Source organism: Clupea harengus, unplaced genomic scaffold, assembly GCF_900700415.2.
Source record: "Clupea harengus unplaced genomic scaffold, Ch_v2.0.2, whole genome shotgun sequence".
In the NCBI taxonomy this organism is placed as follows: Eukaryota; Metazoa; Chordata; class Actinopteri; order Clupeiformes; family Clupeidae; genus Clupea; species Clupea harengus.
The window spans coordinates 1-18,490 of NW_024879926.1; the positions used below are offsets into that span (position 1 = coordinate 1).

The 18,490-nt window shown below is 41.1% G+C and overlaps 2 protein-coding genes across 2 annotated transcripts; one reads left to right on the forward strand and one right to left on the reverse strand.

The window, feature by feature from the left end:
• Positions 1 to 6: 6 nt before the first annotated feature.
• On the reverse strand, positions 7 to 11,137 carry mmd2a (monocyte to macrophage differentiation-associated 2a). Its single transcript, XM_042705519.1, has 7 exons — positions 10,181 to 11,137; positions 5,614 to 5,695; positions 4,146 to 4,306; positions 1,790 to 1,864; positions 1,442 to 1,543; positions 1,046 to 1,115; positions 7 to 771 (listed from the first exon to the last, which is right to left on the reverse strand). The coding sequence occupies exons 1-7, from the start codon at positions 10,207 to 10,209 to the stop codon at positions 568 to 570; spliced, it is 723 nt and encodes a 240-aa protein (XP_042561453.1). The 5' UTR covers positions 10,210 to 11,137; the 3' UTR covers positions 7 to 567.
• A 738-nt stretch (positions 11,138 to 11,875) lies between these two features.
• Positions 11,876 to 17,986, forward strand: wipi2 (WD repeat domain, phosphoinositide interacting 2). The gene is made up of 12 exons (XM_042705520.1): positions 11,876 to 12,143; positions 13,626 to 13,708; positions 14,300 to 14,469; positions 14,954 to 15,050; positions 15,248 to 15,345; positions 15,430 to 15,522; positions 15,619 to 15,689; positions 15,831 to 15,938; positions 16,249 to 16,413; positions 16,551 to 16,658; positions 16,749 to 16,846; positions 17,356 to 17,986. The coding sequence occupies exons 1-12, from the start codon at positions 12,070 to 12,072 to the stop codon at positions 17,466 to 17,468; spliced, it is 1,278 nt and encodes a 425-aa protein (XP_042561454.1). The 5' UTR covers positions 11,876 to 12,069; the 3' UTR covers positions 17,469 to 17,986.
• The last annotated feature ends 504 nt before the right edge of the window (positions 17,987 to 18,490 follow it).

The window sequence follows — 18,490 nt, forward strand, 5'->3', positions numbered from 1 at the left end:
TAAGCCTATGTGGAGGATCAAACTGATTGATAAGCCTATGTGGAGGATCAAACTGATTGATAAGCCTATGTGGAGGATAACATCCTACTAGAAAACGAAGGCAGTACAATCTCTTCAAAAGACCTCTGATATGGCTCTTCATAATTTAACATCTAATACGGAACACATTCAAAATAGAAATCTCTTCGATATGCAGCAATAGTACAGTCATATAGCTGTGTAACGGTTATGTCTGCACTAGGATTGTGTCTGCAAGTACAGTGATCACTCAAGTTCTACCAGTTAACTGATTTTCTGAGAACAAAAGAAAGATTTCAGTCAAAATCAGTGGTCCACAGTATTTGACCCCTCTCAAATCAGTCATCTGGAGGATTATAAGGCTACGTGTGATCAGATGTTCTCTCGAGAACCTATGTTGGGTGGCCTGTAGGACCAGCTATCTAGGCATCATTTGCAGCGTGTGTCAGAAAAACCAGCTGTCACACACTGCTGTTCTCCTCTAGGTGGCCTGTCAGCGTCTCCGGAGCCTCGCTCTCTGGGGAGGGTTTCTGTCAGATTGAGAGACCGTCACCTAGATGTCTTCATGTATCTGGTCCCTGTCGAGTACAGATAGGCATAGATGGCGTAGTAGTGTACGCCCGCTCCTATGGCAACAAAGACGTGCCAGATAGCGTGGGCAAAAGGAATTACGCCGTCGCTCTTGAAGAAGACGACGCCGAGGCAGTAGAAGACGCCGCCCACGGAAAGTTCCAGCACACCTTCCCAGTTCGCCTGCAGGGGACAGGTGGGATACATGAGTGATGACCTCACCTTGTTTGTTGTGGTCTTTCAGAACATCACTGTGTAGTGCGTCAGCCTGATTCTGCTGTGCACTCTGAATGCTGAACGTGACGGACCAGCTTCACGGAAGTTAGATATTGATTCTAGAATTAGCTTTTATGTAACTGTTGGAGTCATGAACATTGTGCATTAAACAGCATATTTAGCATTTTTGGCACGAATGGCCTATTTTATTTGAAATATTTGTATAGATAGCCTCACTTACCATGGACAGTAGCACCAAGGCAGGGACAACACCCATGGTTATGTAACAGAGCAGCTCCGCAATCTTATACCTTACATACAAAACAAAATCACACATCAGATACTGTTATAAATATGCTCTTTTGTTTTCTTTAAATGGATTATGGTTGCAACAGACGCAAAGATTACAATTATAATAGGCCCATTTGGGGGATATGCTATGTTTTTGCACAATAACTGTGCAATGAATGCATCATGTCTGTTACTTCAATATGCCCTCTTGGGGGGAAAAAAGGTTCCATTTAGGTTCTTTGTCATGTCTCTCTAGGGTTCGAGCGCACCTACGAACACAGTGTGCACTGTGATCCACTTTAAGACTGACTATGATCAGAAGGTGACAGCTCCTCAGTCTGCTAACCTCTCATGAAAGAAGAAGACGTATGCGGAGCCGACGCAGGCCATGACCCACACCATCCAGCGCATCTGAGCAGCCAGGGGCCCCAGCTCTCTAAGGTTGAGCCTAGGAAACAGCATACCACACAGCCTATTAACAAAACCCACAACACAGTCTGGGGACCAAGTCTAATGCCATTTTAAGTGTCTACTTCCAGCCCTAACAGTACTGTAACAGCAATCAGGAAAATAGAAACGTCAATATAAGTTACAGATAGTTTGTTAATGGATTTGGGGGAAATTAAATTGCACTGAGATCATAGACCGTGTGTAGAATACAATGAATTGGGCTGAACATGCATCCTGCTCTCACCAGGGGGCATAGGAAGCAGCTATGAAGAAGTAGATGGCCATCCGGTCGCACATGTGAAAGCGCTGCTCCACGGTCCTGTCACAACAAGAACAAAGGGTTTCAGCAGAGCGATGCCAACCTTTCATCGGCCACGGAAAGGAGCTCTGTTGTTCTAAGCCTCCCCTGCACTGCCTAGAGTCCCCATTAAACACTGGGTTGAGTGTTCTAATAGCACAAAGTGTCACTTTGACCAAAAAAGAGTGAAAGTGTAAAAACAGTTACCATGGTTTATTTTCTTGCTCGTTTCCGCTCCAATAATGGATTCACTGACATGGAATCATTTCTAATTTGACAAACAAACCGAATGACGGCTTATTCAAATGAAGAAGTTCTGGTTCATTCCATGCCATGTGAAGTACCTTTGAGTTTTGTTTACAAACATCAGCAGCAATGGAAGACCTGAATTAGACATGAAATGTCATGTCCATATGAGTCATTAAACCTGCAGGATGAGTGATGCAGACGAGACAGTTGAGGTAATCCTTTGAAAGGAGTTCACCACAGGTCTATTGTCACTGTTCTCTGGATTTTCACATTTTACTTTAATGTATGTGTTTTGGGGTTTACTATTTATTAATGCTTATCAATTTTAATATGGAATACATCCAATGTTCAAATCCTTTTGATGACGGTTGAACACAAAATAAACAAGTGTAAGATACAATAGGCAGCTTTCCCCTCATGAGCTGGATTTGAAGCGCATTTATGAAACTTTGGCTCAAAGAAATGTGAGATTGTGCACATCCACTGGGTTATGCGAAATAAAAATGGACACTCCTAATCAAGAGAGGAGATGTGAACAGCCGTGGCTTAAAAACTAGAGGTTGTCAGGGCAACTTAAACGGAAACATAATAAAATCTCAACAAAGGTGATTTGATGCGAATAAACCTGTTTCCATCAACCTTAGCCACATTATACCCTATGCGAATCGGGAGTTAATCAACCCCCCTCTAGCAAATTAATTTCTTATTCGACTTTTATGTGCATTTCAAGAATTTACACTCAGGATTCCCTATTTGAATGGTCAAAATGTGCATTAAGTTGGATGGAAACCCAGCTATGTGTAGTGAAGTTAAACCCTATTGTTTTTCCACTTCTGGCTACTCTGCCAAACATTGGGAATATTCAAGAGCAGAACATTTCTAGGGAAGTACATATTATATCTTTTTCAATTCTTCCTATTCAGTCCGACTATTTTAAAATCCCTCCTAGTATTTTCATTAGTTATGATTATTACACCAGCAGTCTTTTAAACATGTATTTTCAGGTCAACACCCTACTTAAAAAATTGTGTTCCATGGAACAACAGCATCCCACTCCATATGTCAGCAGAGACTAACGAAAACAAAAATGTTGTACAAGGCTAGACATAGGCAAGAAAATTTAAACTACTCCAATTGTTTTCATATAGGTGTCATCACTTACCTTGACATCTAAGTATCATGTAAATAATCTCTCAGGATCTAATGTCTATGGGGGAAGAGGTGTCACCTGACTCCCTCCTTTGTTTTTAGTCAACAAAGAACATGCTGTCTGGCAAAAGTATGATGTCTCCTGCCTTAAATACTTTACCTCTTTGGAACAACTCTTGACACATTGTGTACTGTGAATAAGATTGGCCTAAACAATGACCAACCATGCTTATTGAAGGGCGGTTATAATTCAAAATGCTGAATGAATTGAAAGGAATTACCACTACTTTAACAGCCTTGAATGTACACACATATATATATACAGACACACACACAAATACTAACTCATTAGTTCTCATCAGTTTGCTCAATATCTAGGGCACTTTATAATGAGCATGGGACTGTGCGTTTGTTATATACTTCCCAGAGGGTGTGAACAGAAGGTTCAAACCTGACTGTTGCTATCTACAAGAGTAAATATCTCCAGGAATAGCGCTTATCTGATATTGCATGGCAGTGAAGTATGAAAAGGTAAAGAGTCAGGATGGGTAGGATGGTAGGACAGGTAGGAAGTACGTATAGGTAGGATGGTAAGATAGGTAGGAAGTACGTATAGGTAGGATGGGAATGATAGGTAGGAAGTACGTATAGGTAGGATGGTAAGATAGGTAGGAAGTACATATAGGTAGGATGGTAAGATAGGTAGGAAGTACGTATAGGTAGGATGGGAATGATAGGTAGGAAGTACGTATAGGTAGGATGGTAAGATAGGTAGGAAGTATGGATATGTAAGATGGGAATAATAGGTAGGAAGTATGAATGGATGGATGGAAGGATAGGTAGAACAATATAAGAACATCTACAGAGGTCCTTGTGTAATTTTTGTCCCTTTCAGTGTACAAACCTGAGGTGACTTTTCTTCCAGGATACGGTGTGGAACATGGTTGACATGATGAACAAGCCAGACAACCCGCTGCCGTACATCCAGGCCGTGAGGGCCTTCCAGTGGTCATCAGACTGGAAGTACAGCAGAGACCCGCCCAGGATGCTTGGAATTATCCAAAGCTGAGAGAGAGAGAGAGGGAGAGAGAGAGAAAGAGAGAGAGAGAGAGAGATGCACATTAGCACATCTAGAGACCTCTCGGTGAGCAGCAGGGAAATGATTATCTGCTCTTTCCATTATCATTCAGCCACAGCACTTTGATTCATCAACTATCAGATGAAAAAATTAAGTCTTCCTCCTTTTCCGGTAATTAAATCCCTCCCTCAGCACGGTCCCTGTAGCACTCAAGTACGTTTTACCAATTGGGTAACTCACTTTGCATTAGGTCAAGGCGAAGCAAAAGACTGATTGACTGACAAAGCCTGCGGTTCAGATTAAACCTAAGGCCCTCTGCCGGTTCCCCCCGTCCATCTGTCACTCTGCGTATGCAAGATCAAATATTCATCTGTCAACCCTCGCAGCGCCCTGGGAAAGTTACTGATTTTACCTCCCACTGTCAGTAGCAGACATAGCCATGTCTGTCAGATCACTGGCTTTAATGTGGATGGTGCCTAATGCCCCCAACAGATTCAGCTATCACCCATGAACAACTGGGAAGGAGATGCAGGCTTACACCACCACACATTAAAGCGTATGCACACCGTCACTATAAGATCTTTTCAGGCAAGTCGAGAACTATTTAAGCACAAACACGGAACGCAGAACATCCCACTCTTCGTGTGAAAATATTATGTTAGAATCCTTTAAAAAAATAAAAAATGTATTTCATGGCAACAACACATGGTGGTGTTAGCGTGTTTAGTAAAGAGGTCAGAGAGGATTTCTTCACTGGTCAGCCAGCATGCTGCGCTTCCACACTAGCCTGCGCTTTGACCAGGCTCACCAGATGTGCTTCTGTAACAAGCAGGGATTAGGCTGCACAGGATGTTATCCAAACAGCACCACTGCTGCAAGACCACAGGAACATGCTCATAAAAAAAGGGGAAAAAAAGAAAGAGAAAAAAATTCTCTCAGTGGTGAGAGGTCTATTAAAGAAGGAGCAAAAAAAGACACAGACACAGGGAAGAACCACTAGCCCTTTAGGAAAGTAACGACAACAGCTAAACATCATATAACACCCCTAGTTATAAAGTCAACACAGATGTTACATCATGGCAAACAACGGTTTTGTAGGTGAATACATGTCTGTTTGTGACAGTTACTCCGTCCTCAACTGAATAAACAATGCCCATCCCCTCACCCTTAAGTAACAGTTACTGCCCACGGCAATCCACTGTAGTTTTGTTTTCAGTTTCAGTTACTCTGTAGACCACAGCCAGTCCAGACTGAGTCCACAGAAAGTGATGAAAAGTGCTGAGGCACGACCTACCCCATGCGTGGCACAGTTGGCAGCATGTTCGTATTCTGTGGGCTGGTACCTCTTGGTGGAGGGAACTCTACAGTTCATGAATCTAGTAAAAGACAACAAACAAGAATGCTCTGAAATCACTTTTTCAACTCTGCATATATTTCATGATGGCTTAAAAACCTGAAAGCAGTAGTGTTTTTTATCGATAAGAATTTACCAATAAAAACACAAACAGCACATCACCAGCCCTACTCCAGTTTCATGTCTTATAGGTTTCCATGTTAATCGTTATCGTTAAAATGGTTCTGGTCTGCAGCAAAGTGCAGCCCCAGAACATCAATCAGTTCAGCTTAGAGAATAATCACATCGACAGTAGGTGAGGAGGGGAGGAAGCACTAAGCCTGTAGCTGCAACAACAGCTGCACACAGCTCACTGACAAGGCTGAATTTAATCCAACAGGCCGGCCAGCAGAAGCAGTGTGTGTGTGTGTGTGGGGGGGGGGGGGGGGGGGGGGGGGCTGTATTGGACTTGTCATTCATAAGATGTAGTGGAGAAAGAACATAGTGTTGAGGGTTACCAACCTGTATGGACAGATCCCTGCCTCTCACACAACTAATTGTTAGTCTGACTGGTCCCTGTGGTTTAGTGGGTGATTTGACTTGCATGACTGAGGCCACCAGCAGGGAGAGGCAGTGAATTCCTCTCGATTTAAAGGGCACTTGGCATTTCCGCACTCCATATAGACAACACAATTTAGGAGACTTAACTGAGACTGGTGATATGTGAAAGAGCACCAAGGGCAGGAATAAGCAGGTAGCTTTAGGATTTTAAAAAAGTCGAATAAATATTTTGTTCTTTTACCCATGGCTATTAAAGGTCTTTTAAAAAGGAGCTTTACAAGCTTGTTTTCTGTGCCTCAGCTTCAAAATCTTTCTGATCCACATCACGTTATTTAAGAATTTCAGGGTGTTTATACTTGCTTACAGCATTAGCAGCAATCAGTAAGCAGCCCGGTCTCCAGTAATCCAGTCTGGAATCTAAGGGTCTTCATGCCACATAAAGTGAGTGGCCAACGGACTGCCTGTGCGATGATGTCACGGTATCCATGACAACCAGAGGCTTGGACATTTTCTTTGTATTTGCCACTAAACACACTTCATGTGGGTAATTTAATTTAACAGCGTCGGTTTTGACTAGGGTGGGGAGGCTCGTGGAGTGACAATGCACAAGGCCTATAGAGCAACACACCACCTGGGAGACTGTAAATGTATCTGTCTGGTTTATTTGATTTTGGGATGATGCTCGCCGCACTCCAGACTGTTTATCAGATGATGCAATCTAATCAGCAGTAAATCTGGTCTTTATTCCTCACAAAAAAAATAAGGGTTACATAAAGAGTTACCGTATATCTGGGACTGTTACGAAACAGGTTTTCATAAGACATGTCAGTCATAGTCTTGCATCATGTCTATTTGTATTGTTCAGAGGAGTTTGTTTAATGCCACTGAGCAATGCAAAACCTGAATTTCACGTCACTGTATGGCACGAGTGGTTGAGCTTTTCCGGAAGGCTCAGGTGTGAGATTCATCATGTACCACACGCTGAATAAATCCTTTCACATAGATGATCCAGGTGCCTTTGTGCAGAGCCAGTGTGCATACATTTGGCACAGTAATTAATTAAAGCATCAAGAGAGTTCATGCAGAAGTAGCCCTTAAGTGCTTTGATTTGGAGAGCAGATTTTTCCCTTTTCACACCAATGAGCTGTGTATTCATTTACCATTCTCTTGGGGGGAAACAATCATAAAAAAGAATGTCTTACAAAATTGATGGACACATTCACAATGGATAATTGGCTGTGTGTGAAAAACACAACAGAAAGGTCCTGACCTAGAAATGGTTTCATGAGGTCAGACTTGTTTTCCAGGATCGGGCAGTTATGTAGAATAAAAGACCAAAGAGTGATTTGAGTAGCGTGGTGTGCGTTACATCCTCCTCCCACAGTCATATAGGATAAGGGGCTGTCGGACATCTGAGAAGATACACTAGGCTTGCTGACCCACAAACAACTGCCCACGTACTTACAGATCTGCATGGCAGTCAAGTCATTTCTGCACATGCACACATCTGCAATGAAAGCATAGTCGTGTGGAATGTCATATTACTAAATATTATTGCAATGTACTAAACTGATCTTCAACCACGGGTGTTTAGGAAACATGAGAGTAATAGTCTTAATAGTATAATATGGAAAGACTGTACACTTGGACTACATCTACTCCCTTTGAAAATGACATAGCTGGCTCACCAGTGCCCCCCTGACGACTGCTCAGTGAAGCAGAACAATCTAAATTGTTTATGCCTAGCATGCCTCCATAGTCCGCGTTGGCAAGATGATTCATGTAGCTAGTCTGAAGTGCAAGCCAAAAACTTTCCCCTCTGTTAAATCAAAGGCATGTTTCCCCCCTAAGTACTGAACTATTCAAGTGAAATGAGAAGACAACATCAACCTCTAACATATTAATTCTGGACAGACAACAGTAGGGAGCATGGTACAGAATTGGGTATTGAACATTAATGAATATCATCAGGACGCAACTGAATGAATGCAAATATTACAGTAAATCGCCTTGAGTCTATGCCTATTTCATATGAACAGATCAACATGGTCAGTAGCCAGAGAAGATAAAATGCCTCAGGTCATGGGGACCCACAATACGCTTTGCCTGCCAAACCTCCTCAGAACTTACCCAATCCGCCTGGGTCCACTGCCATTGTGAAAGAGGCCCAACTCACAGCCAGCCAATAATACAGTATCTGCTGATTAACTTATTACAGACTGTGCTAATCACACATGACAGGGGCCAGGCTTGTCTTTCCCATCAATGATGGCCTTTAATGAACATGTCCATTCAGATGGGTCAGAATGAGGCATGCCTTCTCCACTTCAATGAGATTACATGGGTCTGTTGTCTCTGGTCTCGTCCCCTTCTTTCATGTTTATAGTGGACTGCTATCCTACTGCTCTCTGATTTAGACAGTGCAATGATAAAAGCATCGCACTAGATGCCCATTAGCTAAAATGAGAGTACCACAGACAGCTAAGCCACTGAAAAGCTAGAGAAATCCTCATTTTTATAATTAATGAATCATTACAAACTGCAGTTAGAAGTCTGGCTAGAAATAAAAGTACAAATAAAAGTAATGAGGCAAACCGTTATTATTCTACAAAAAGCAAATTCACTAGTTAAACAAATATTACTTAGGTAATATTTCCGTTAAGTCAGTCCCTCATAATCCATTTTGCCCCATTCTTTAGGCTAATACAACGCTGCTGATAACACAGCTGATGTTTAGTGTAGGTGAGCATCCCAGGTTGACTAATATGACCATATCCTTGATCATTCATAATTTATAAAAATGTTCAGTCAAAGAGGGTTTCAGACCAACAGGTACCATCAATCCTGAGACATCCATGTGTTTAAGAGGGATGGGAATGTGCTAAGCTTAGGTCTTTCATGAAGCATTGCATCACAAGTCTCATGGTACCCAAGCACTTCCATCTCCAAACACCAGTGTAGAGTGTGAGTATTGTGTGCGGGCGTCTCTGTGACTAAAATAATGCCTGTCTTGACAGGGAGGAAATCCTGCCACTGGCCTACAAACATTTCACCAAAAGTGCTCTGAGGATGTTTTTCTCTTGGTCCCCCTTAGAAGGACAATTGCATAACACTTACAACAATATAAACAGTATATCATAGTCAATGTATTTGATTGACCTGCTGCAAATTTGAGTTTCTACTATGAAATGAATTCCTGTAGTTGAGGAGCAAAGTGTAAATTCAAAAAACCCTCAAAACACACAAGCACATGTTGAGGATTTACAGTAAGAGGATTGGTGCTTTTAAACCAATGGCATTTTGATCATTAAGGATAGAATGTAAATGTCTGTGTGTGAGGGGGGTTATTACATCTTTCTCCCAAACATATTACTCATGCTTTTCTTAGTCTATTTCTTTCAGTGCTTTACAAAAGCAGGGTTCGTCTTCCAGAAGTACCTGAGTCAACAGAACCAGGAGCTTTGCCCTTTGTTTATTTGGAAGATATATAACTGGATGTTTTGATAACTGCAAACAGCAAAAGAATAAATGCATGTGTGGTTGTGGCGGTTGTTCTGTGTTGTTGCTGTGTTCTCTGTGAGTGTCTATATTTAACAGTCGAAGTGTTTTTACTTGCTAAATGTATTGTATCCGCTGTCTTACAAATGACGAATATACTTTGTTTTAAATATGCACCTTGACAGCACCAGGTCACTTTCACGCAAAATCCTGGTAGCCAAGACAGGCTTCTGATGGATAGGCTACTTTGTATGGTTTGGTTGCCCACGAGAGCATTAAATTCCCAAAATATAAGACATTCATAAACTTCATCATTTTGCAAAAATATTTTTACTCTGACAGTGTATGTATGTCTCTGAAGCTCTAAGCACAACCTCACACTTTGTTTTCGTAGGCTAGCCTGCTTAAAACTCATCAACAGTCAACTGTCTTAAACAAAATAAAGACTTTTGTATGAGATACATCTTACCTTCCATACTTGGTCTTCTTAAAATCCATACTGCAAACATCTGAACATTTTATAAGTTGTACCGTAGCCTGTACGCGGCAAACGAAATTCTAACTCCGGGTGTTCCAGCCTCGCCAAACCGCGCAGATATTTTGTTTAAATATTATTAAACACGTGGGATGCGTAATTCCTTCTGCAGAGATCCTTGGAAAGAGAGAGAAAGTAATGGAATTGCTCTTGTCTCTCTACATCTGAAACTCTGTTTCGTGACCCCTCCTAATATGCGCTTGACAGATAACCCGTTTAAATCCCCTCCCCTTCGATATTCCAAGTAAACACAGATAAATCCTACGAGAAAGCGATCGCCTAACATCACGATTTTTGACTGAAGCGTGCAAAATATATGTTTGATTGGCCATCATTCTCAAAATATAGACATACTACCAGTATGCTATCTGATGGTTTCGTATACGATTTTGTACTGAGAAGCACAAGAACCCCCTCTCAATAGGCTAAACGTTTAAGAAAATTGATGGTTTAATCGTATTCCGCTGAATTTCGAACAAACGTGGGTGAGTCGCTTTAGCCTAATTTATCCCATGACAAAAAATATATAGCCAATTTCACAGAAGGAAGCCTTTACTGTGACTTTGCCTCCTTTGCATAGCAACAGGTCATATGGCATTCCACTGAAGATCAGTTGGCACCCTTCATGTCGACCTAATGAAAGGAAACTTGGCATTCAATGAAAGAATTCACCTACCTCAACCGAATCTCAACAGAAATACAAAACTGCCTCATATACCATCTATTTAATGTCTGTCCTAACGATGACGAAGTACACGGAGCATAGTCTAATAGGCTACAGAATGTTGAATTTAAATACACATAACAAGGCACAAGGTGTTTTTAAACAAAAAATGAAAATTACAGTCACGTTCATCAAAAAACATGAAATGGTATGCTAAGCCCCCTGCTGGCCACAGCCCTATGGGAGGTGGAACAATCTAATGAGGGGTTGAAACAGCATGTTTTCAGGAGCGTGGGCTGTTTAGACCTATTAGATCAATACATTTTCATCTTCTTGCATTTTCAAAACACTGTTATCATCTATGTGCCTGTCATTGCATACAGGTATAAAAGGTCAGTGGATTTCACCGTGCATGCCTGCTGCGAAAAAGGATTAAGCTACTTGAACACCTGAAGGAGAAAGACTTTCACTGGCCAAATTCATAACTGGTGGAATGAACTAGGCCTAGTTCAATGTATGCACCAATGACACTTTTGTGCACCCATGTTGTGTAAACTATAGTGACAACTGCTCAGAGGATGAATGAAAATGTGCATGTCGGTCAAACTAAGTTTGTCATTTACAGTCACGTTATTTCAACACCCCAACCGACACATTCTCTCATGCAGTATATTTAATGATACACAATAAGCTTTATACAGCGTAGGACGAACGAGTCTTCGTAATAATACAGCATCTAAATAGGCCTATTTCATGTTGATGTTTGTTAAAGTATATGCAACATGGTGGACTACACATTTACTGATTATGATAATAGTCCATGTAAACATGTAATAAAAGTGGTGTAGAAAAGTAGCCTATCCTTTGGATTAGTTTGTGAATCCGTAAATTTGTTTTCAAAGTTGTAGGCTCTTCGTGAGGGTGGGTAAAGAGAACAGGACGTCGCGTTCCCTTTAAATGAGACTCAAGGCACGTTGCTGTATTGCGCTTGCGTACGTGGGGTGAACAGCAACAGTCAGTGAAAAACAACAACAATCACAGGAATAAGGGAGGAACGCATGGCTCAGTGAAGAATACAGAATAATTTTAGGATAGCACTACTCAGTTCCGTTTACGGCTATTTCTACTTCAGCTGTTACTTGTAAATGGTGCTGAGCCCATGAACCTGGCGAGTCAGAGCGGGGAGGCCGGCTGCAGCCAGCTTCTCTTCGCCAACTTTAACCAGGACAACACGTAAGGCGGAACCGGGACAGTGTTCTCTAAGATCGGTGATTTTGCGGGCCACAGCCGCAAATATGTTGTCTTGTTACATCCTTGTCTGCATCTGTCCCAAATGTGGATTTACTTTGTTCGAGACAGACAAGTGTTTAAGTCCCAATGTGAACAAGCCCTAAAAATGCTAACTTAAGCACACAACAAAGATCGCAAAACGTCTAGCCAGATAGCATAGATGTATAGTCTTGCTAACTGGCTATGATGGCTAGCAAGAGTTTTGTCATTTTTGTTTTGGCAGGTTGTATTCGAACAATCTTATGCTTCACCATGTGGATAACGTAGACATCCATATTGGTCATTCAGCATTTAGTAATATTGCGTGTATGGTCTTTGGATAAATTGTATTCATCTTGTTAAAGGTCTGGTTTGTCCTGTTAGTAGCAGTGGTAACGTTATTTAACGTTAAACTTAACCGTTGGCTAGGTAGCTAGCTAGATTTATCTTAAAGCTACTGCTAACCGTGCAAGCCTTGGCTAACTTTAGCTGTCTTGGGTAACTTAATGTTTGGCATCTGTGTATGCAGGTATCGTTGTTTCAAAACATGTCAGCGTCAGTCCTGGCAGTTTTTCTGGATGAGTGTTATAAGATTATCTGATATTTACTACTCTGTCTCTCCCAGTCAACACGTTCCTCAGCTAGACAAAAAAACACAGAAGTCCATGAAATAACACATTAGCTCTTAGTAGCTCACATTAGCTATCCCTAGTAGCTCAAACACGTTCGTTAGATAGCTAGCTAACGTTATGTGTAATAACATTAAGCTTATACATTAAGCTATTTACACCAGTAAAGTCAGCGGTCTACCAATTTATGTTTTCTTTTAGTCTGTGATTTAGACCACTTGTTGGCTAACTAGCCAAGTATGTATTGTTTTTTTTGCTTGCTAAATGTCTATCAAGCTTAAGCACTAGCTAACATAGCTAGCTAACGTTGGCTGAAGGGTGTTTTTTTCACGAAGTCATCTGCCTACTAGATTCGTTTGGGCTATTAACATTATAACTAACATTGGACTAACATTATAACGCAACGTTGTTATTTCTAGTTAGGCATAATAGGTATTTCCTTTGCCAAAGTTGTGCAAAATGAACGGCCATTTGTATGGTTGTTAAATAGGGGGTTTAAAAGCACCTAGGTAGTTATACTTAAATTTGTGATTTTTTGTTTGTGTTTGTTTTTACGTTTTATAACTCCAGTGTTTGTGTAAAGATAACGTTAGTTAATGTCATCTCTGTGGGACATATTATGTTTGTAAAACCCTATTTAGAAATGTTATGGTAAAACTAAGTGACATTCCCTTAGTATTCCACATTCATAGCAAGTTAGAAACCTTGTCGAAGTGTCAGTTAATGGGTAGCTCGCTGATATGGGCGGAAAGAGCCTACTTTCGTAAGTTAATCTAACGTTACTTAAAACATTTTCGTTGCTGTCTTCAAACTACAGGTCCCTGGCCGTTGGTACCAAATCTGGCTACAAGTTTTTCTCCTTGTCCTCAGTTGACAAATTGGAACAGATATATGAATGTAGTAAGTAACATGATTTCTGAGTATGCAGGGTATAAGGGGTCACAATGTGTGGGTGCTTTTCAGGTAATTATTCAGTGTAACTTTAGGATACCATATTATGAGTGTAATCTTGTTGGAACTTACCAGAACACAAGACAAGCTACAGGCCCCATTTTATAATTGCTTAACACCCTTTATGTGTAGTTAATGCTTAAGAGTTCCCTGTACTCTCTGAGAGGCACCTCCCAAAAATGGTGGAAGGAAGAGGGCAACAAAAAAAACAAAAAAACATGATGTTCAGTTGCAACATATTGGAGGGACAGAGTATGAGAAATGTCCAGACCTTAAGGTTCAACTTCCTTTTTTGAGGGACTGTTGGTCACATTGTCAGTGACATCATTTGGGGATCATATGCTTTTTATATCACTCAGTGCAACCTGGACAAGGTTATCTCAAAATTATGACGTGGTTATAGTAGGCTATGTAATGGAAAGACAAATCACATTAAACTTCCATGGCAGTGTTATGGTCACCCTAAAAATATGTGTTAAAATGTTACAATGATTTTTAAGCCAATGTTACGTAAGTCGTTTTAATTTTATGTCTCCACAGCTGACACAGAAGATGTGTGCATTGTGGAAAGGCTGTTTTCAAGCAGCCTTGTTGCTATTTGTAGCCTTAAAGCACCCAGAAAGTTGAAAGTGTGCCACTTCAAGAAAGGGACTGAAATATGTAACTACAGCTACTCCAACACTATTTTGGCGGTGAAACTAAATAGACAGGTACAATAAGTGTTCTATGTGCATTTTCTGTTTTGTTTAGCAAGCATATAGATCACACACACATATATATATATATATATATATATATATATCACATAAAGAAAATATTGCTCATGATATGCAGTCTGCAGAATTACAAAGAGGGTTCCAAATTTTCTGTCAATTTACCAAACAATGGTTACTTTTCAACAGTAGCTATCTACAGTTAATCTTAAATAGATATAAAGGTTAATAATGTGTAATGTATTGTCATCTCTCAACAAAAGCATAGGTCTTCCTGCTGTCTGAGGAAAATCTTCATTGTCTGTCAATAGAGGCCTGAATCAGGGGCACAAAGCACCCTTTTACCATCAGCTGATGTGACTGCTTTTATTCAGTATTATAAGACAGACTCAAGTAGATAATGGGAGTTTGCGTGTTCACAGAAAGTTAATTTGTCTACATTCATTTTTTGTACTTCATTTTCAATACTGCTCTTTTACAGAGATTGATAGTATGCCTGGAAGAATCGCTGTATATCCACAATATCAGGGATATGAAGGTACTGCATACCATTCGGGAAACTCCCCCAAATCCATCAGGTACTACTACTCACACCAGAACCTTATCCATTGTGTTGTGCATGCGTAGCTAGGGACTATTCTAGGGACCATGTTTTGGGTCAGCCTAACTTTCTGTGTAATCTTGTAATTATATTGCTGCTAATTTATGGTGTATGACAATGGCAAATGTTCAATGTAGACATGCTAAGTCGCCATGTTTGTTATTTTCCTCATAGGGTTGTGTGCACTGTCCATCAGTAATGATAACTGCTACTTGGCCTATCCTGGAAGTGCAACAATAGGAGAGGTTCAGGTCTTTGACACAATCAACCTGGTAAGGTCTCAGTTCATCACTATATTTGTATTACATTTGTGTTTTTAAGGACATTGAATTCAGCTGTATTTGTTTCCCTTTCAGAGGGCTGCTAACATGATCCCTGCTCATGATAGTCCCCTGGCTGCTTTGGCCTTCGATGCAAGTGGCACCAAGCTTGCCACTGCCTCAGAGAAGGTATTTTAGTGTAGGGGGATTGTGGGTTGTGTCAGATCTACTAAATAAAATTCTGATTAATACTGTGCCTCCTTAACCTCTCGTTTTTTTTGTCAGGGAACTGTCATTCGTGTGTTCTCCATTCCAGAAGGACAGAAGCTCTTTGAGTTTCGAAGAGGAGTGAAGAGGTGTGTTGGCATGATTGAAGCACCTGATATGAAGTGCCTGTCAGGGAACATTGAAATTATGTTTGTGAGCAGTGTCATCGTCTGAGAATATCAGACATTCCTGACAAGCCCAGTCAAACTGCTCCTCTTCTTTTCTGACAGATGTGTGAGCATCTGCTCGCTGGCCTTCAGCATGGAGGGACTCTATCTGTCAGCCTCGAGCAACACAGAGACGGTTCATATCTTCAAGCTGGAGACCCAGAGAGAGAAGTGAGTGGGTTTGGGTCTCTTCCATGTAAAATGTTTGGCCAGCTTAAATCAGAGCCACTCGCATAAATAGCCTTTCATGTCCTCTGTCTGCGCTAAACATACACAAAGCCAGATGTTGCAAGTTAGCGCTGTCTTCCTGTCTCTGTACATGGAAAGTCTCTACTGTAGATTAGCCAACTTTTTTTTTTTTTACAACAAACACCCTCTCTCCCTTACTAAAGAGGAGATCTCTTTAGTAAGGGAGTTCCTAGATTTTTGGAGTATGTACATTTCTTTACATGTTTCATAATTTATTTTATTTCTATATTAGACCACAGGAAGAGCCTACGACTTGGACGGGGTACTTTGGGAAGGTACTTATGGCTTCAACCACGTACCTGCCAGCTCAGGTGACAGAGATGTTCACCCAAGGCCGGGCCTTTGCTACTGTCAGACTGCCATTTTCTGGACATAAGAACATTTGTGCACTTGCCACGTAAGGGCTCTCATTTTGACCTAGAGCCACTAATTAAGATGTAATAATGAAATATACTGTTCCTATTCAGTCTTGGGGAGGGTGTGGGGGTGAAGTGTTTGGGAGACTCATTCTAATACATGGAATTCCCACCTCAGTATCCAGAAGATTCCACGTCTTCTGGTGGCAGCCTCAGATGGGTACCTATACTTGTACAACCTGGATCCACAGGAGGGTGGAGAATGCACACTAATGAAGCAGCACAAGTGAGGCTTATTTTCAAAGATTTCATGAACAAAATTTCTGTTCTTTTAAGGTTCTTTTAATTAATTAAACTACTTTATCAACTCACCTAGATTGGATGGCAGCGCTGAACCAGCCAATGAAATCCTAGAACAGACAGCACATGACCGTCCACTTGTGACGCAGACCTACAGTGCTGCTGTGGCCAAAGGTAGGCCCTCCCCTTTAAAGCCTTTAGTAACCACAGACAGATATTTATATGTCCGATCTGTGTTTCATGCAGAAATGTAGGATGGGTACCTGGTTAAGTATTTGAAGGCCTAATCTCTAATCTTCATTCACAATGCTAGTGTGTTGGCCGTGCTAGTAAAGGTTGCCATGCTTTCAGGAACAAAATTAATTTAGTACTGTGAAACACCATTTGAAGCACATTTACTGAAGACCTGTATTAACACCTTTAGCTGTAAATTGAAACTATTTTCTCCAGTTCCACATGTAAGTACAACACCTTAAACTCTGATCGAGGCCCTCTGATGTCAAGGTATAAACATTTGACACTTGTTTAGAAGTAGTTTTGAGGAACAACTGAGCAGGTGTTGAAAAACTGCCAGGCTACATTCAGTTCTGCTTAAATTTGGCCACTTCCCAGTACTGTAAAACCCTGTGGAACCTTAGTGCTGTGGTGGTTCCCGCGCGTCAGCTCTCCTCCATCTTGGTCAGGTTACACTGAGGACCAGGGGGCAGTGGGTGGAGCTGGAGTGGAGGATGACATGAACGCCCTGCAGCTGGATGAGGAGAACGAGCAGCCTCCCTTAATCCTGGAGACAGACTGAACAAGCGAGCGAAGCGGAGGAGGGTGAGCACGAGAACGAGAGAGGGCCACACCGACGGAGAGACATTTTGGGATTTTTGGGAGGGGGTAGAGGGAGGTCTCCTCCTCGGGAGCTGCTAAGACGCATGTGACATAGTGGAAGAAGGAGGGATTAAACAGAAAGGGCATTTTTAAAAAGCAGGCCTAGCTGTAGCCTCATTCTGTCTGTTGTTACATATAGACGTTTTTTTCTTCTCCCTTGTGGCTTTTTAAAAACAAACAAACTAAAAAGAATGATCATCTGGTGGAATTCCAATGGCCAGATATACATTTAATAATCAATGGAAATGAGAAAAAAAAAAAAAAAACAAGCTGCAGGTGTTGCGTCCCTTAGCTTTGCATGTACATGTGCCAAGTGTAGGATGTTCTAGAAAAAACTAAAACATTTGCTCTCATGTCGATGGTTCTGTTCTATATGGTGGACTCTTTTGTCTCTCAAGCCTTGTCAGAAATTAAATGTGATTTTTCTCCTTAAAAAAACAAAAAAAAAATGTATCTGAAAACGGTCAGTGTGGCTTCTCTGCCTGTCCACATCTGAATGTGTACAGTGTCCCCTTTGCTTCAGAGAGGAATTTCTCTTGTGTGTGTGACTGAATGCACCTGTGCTATGTGTTCTGCACAGAGCTGTAAATATGTTCATCTACGCGAGCAGGACACAAATGTCATGCAGTGCTTCAGAACACTGACAGCCAGACTGAGCATGACCTGCGCTGACCTCGATGGCCTAACGTAAACAGTATTCTCAAATGACTGTTTTTCTTTCCCGAAGTCAGCAACTACCGATCTTAACCCAAATGACAAATTACTTAACGCTCAAAACAAAATGCAAGAAAAAAATATTTTTTTTTTGTTGTTTCCTTTTTGTACTGTTGATGAAGCTCATTTCTCCATTCAAATATTAATGAAGTGCGACACCTTCAGGATTTAATAATTCCCTTGTTTTACTTCTAATCTCCTCACTCTCTGTGTCCAAACTATTTTCAT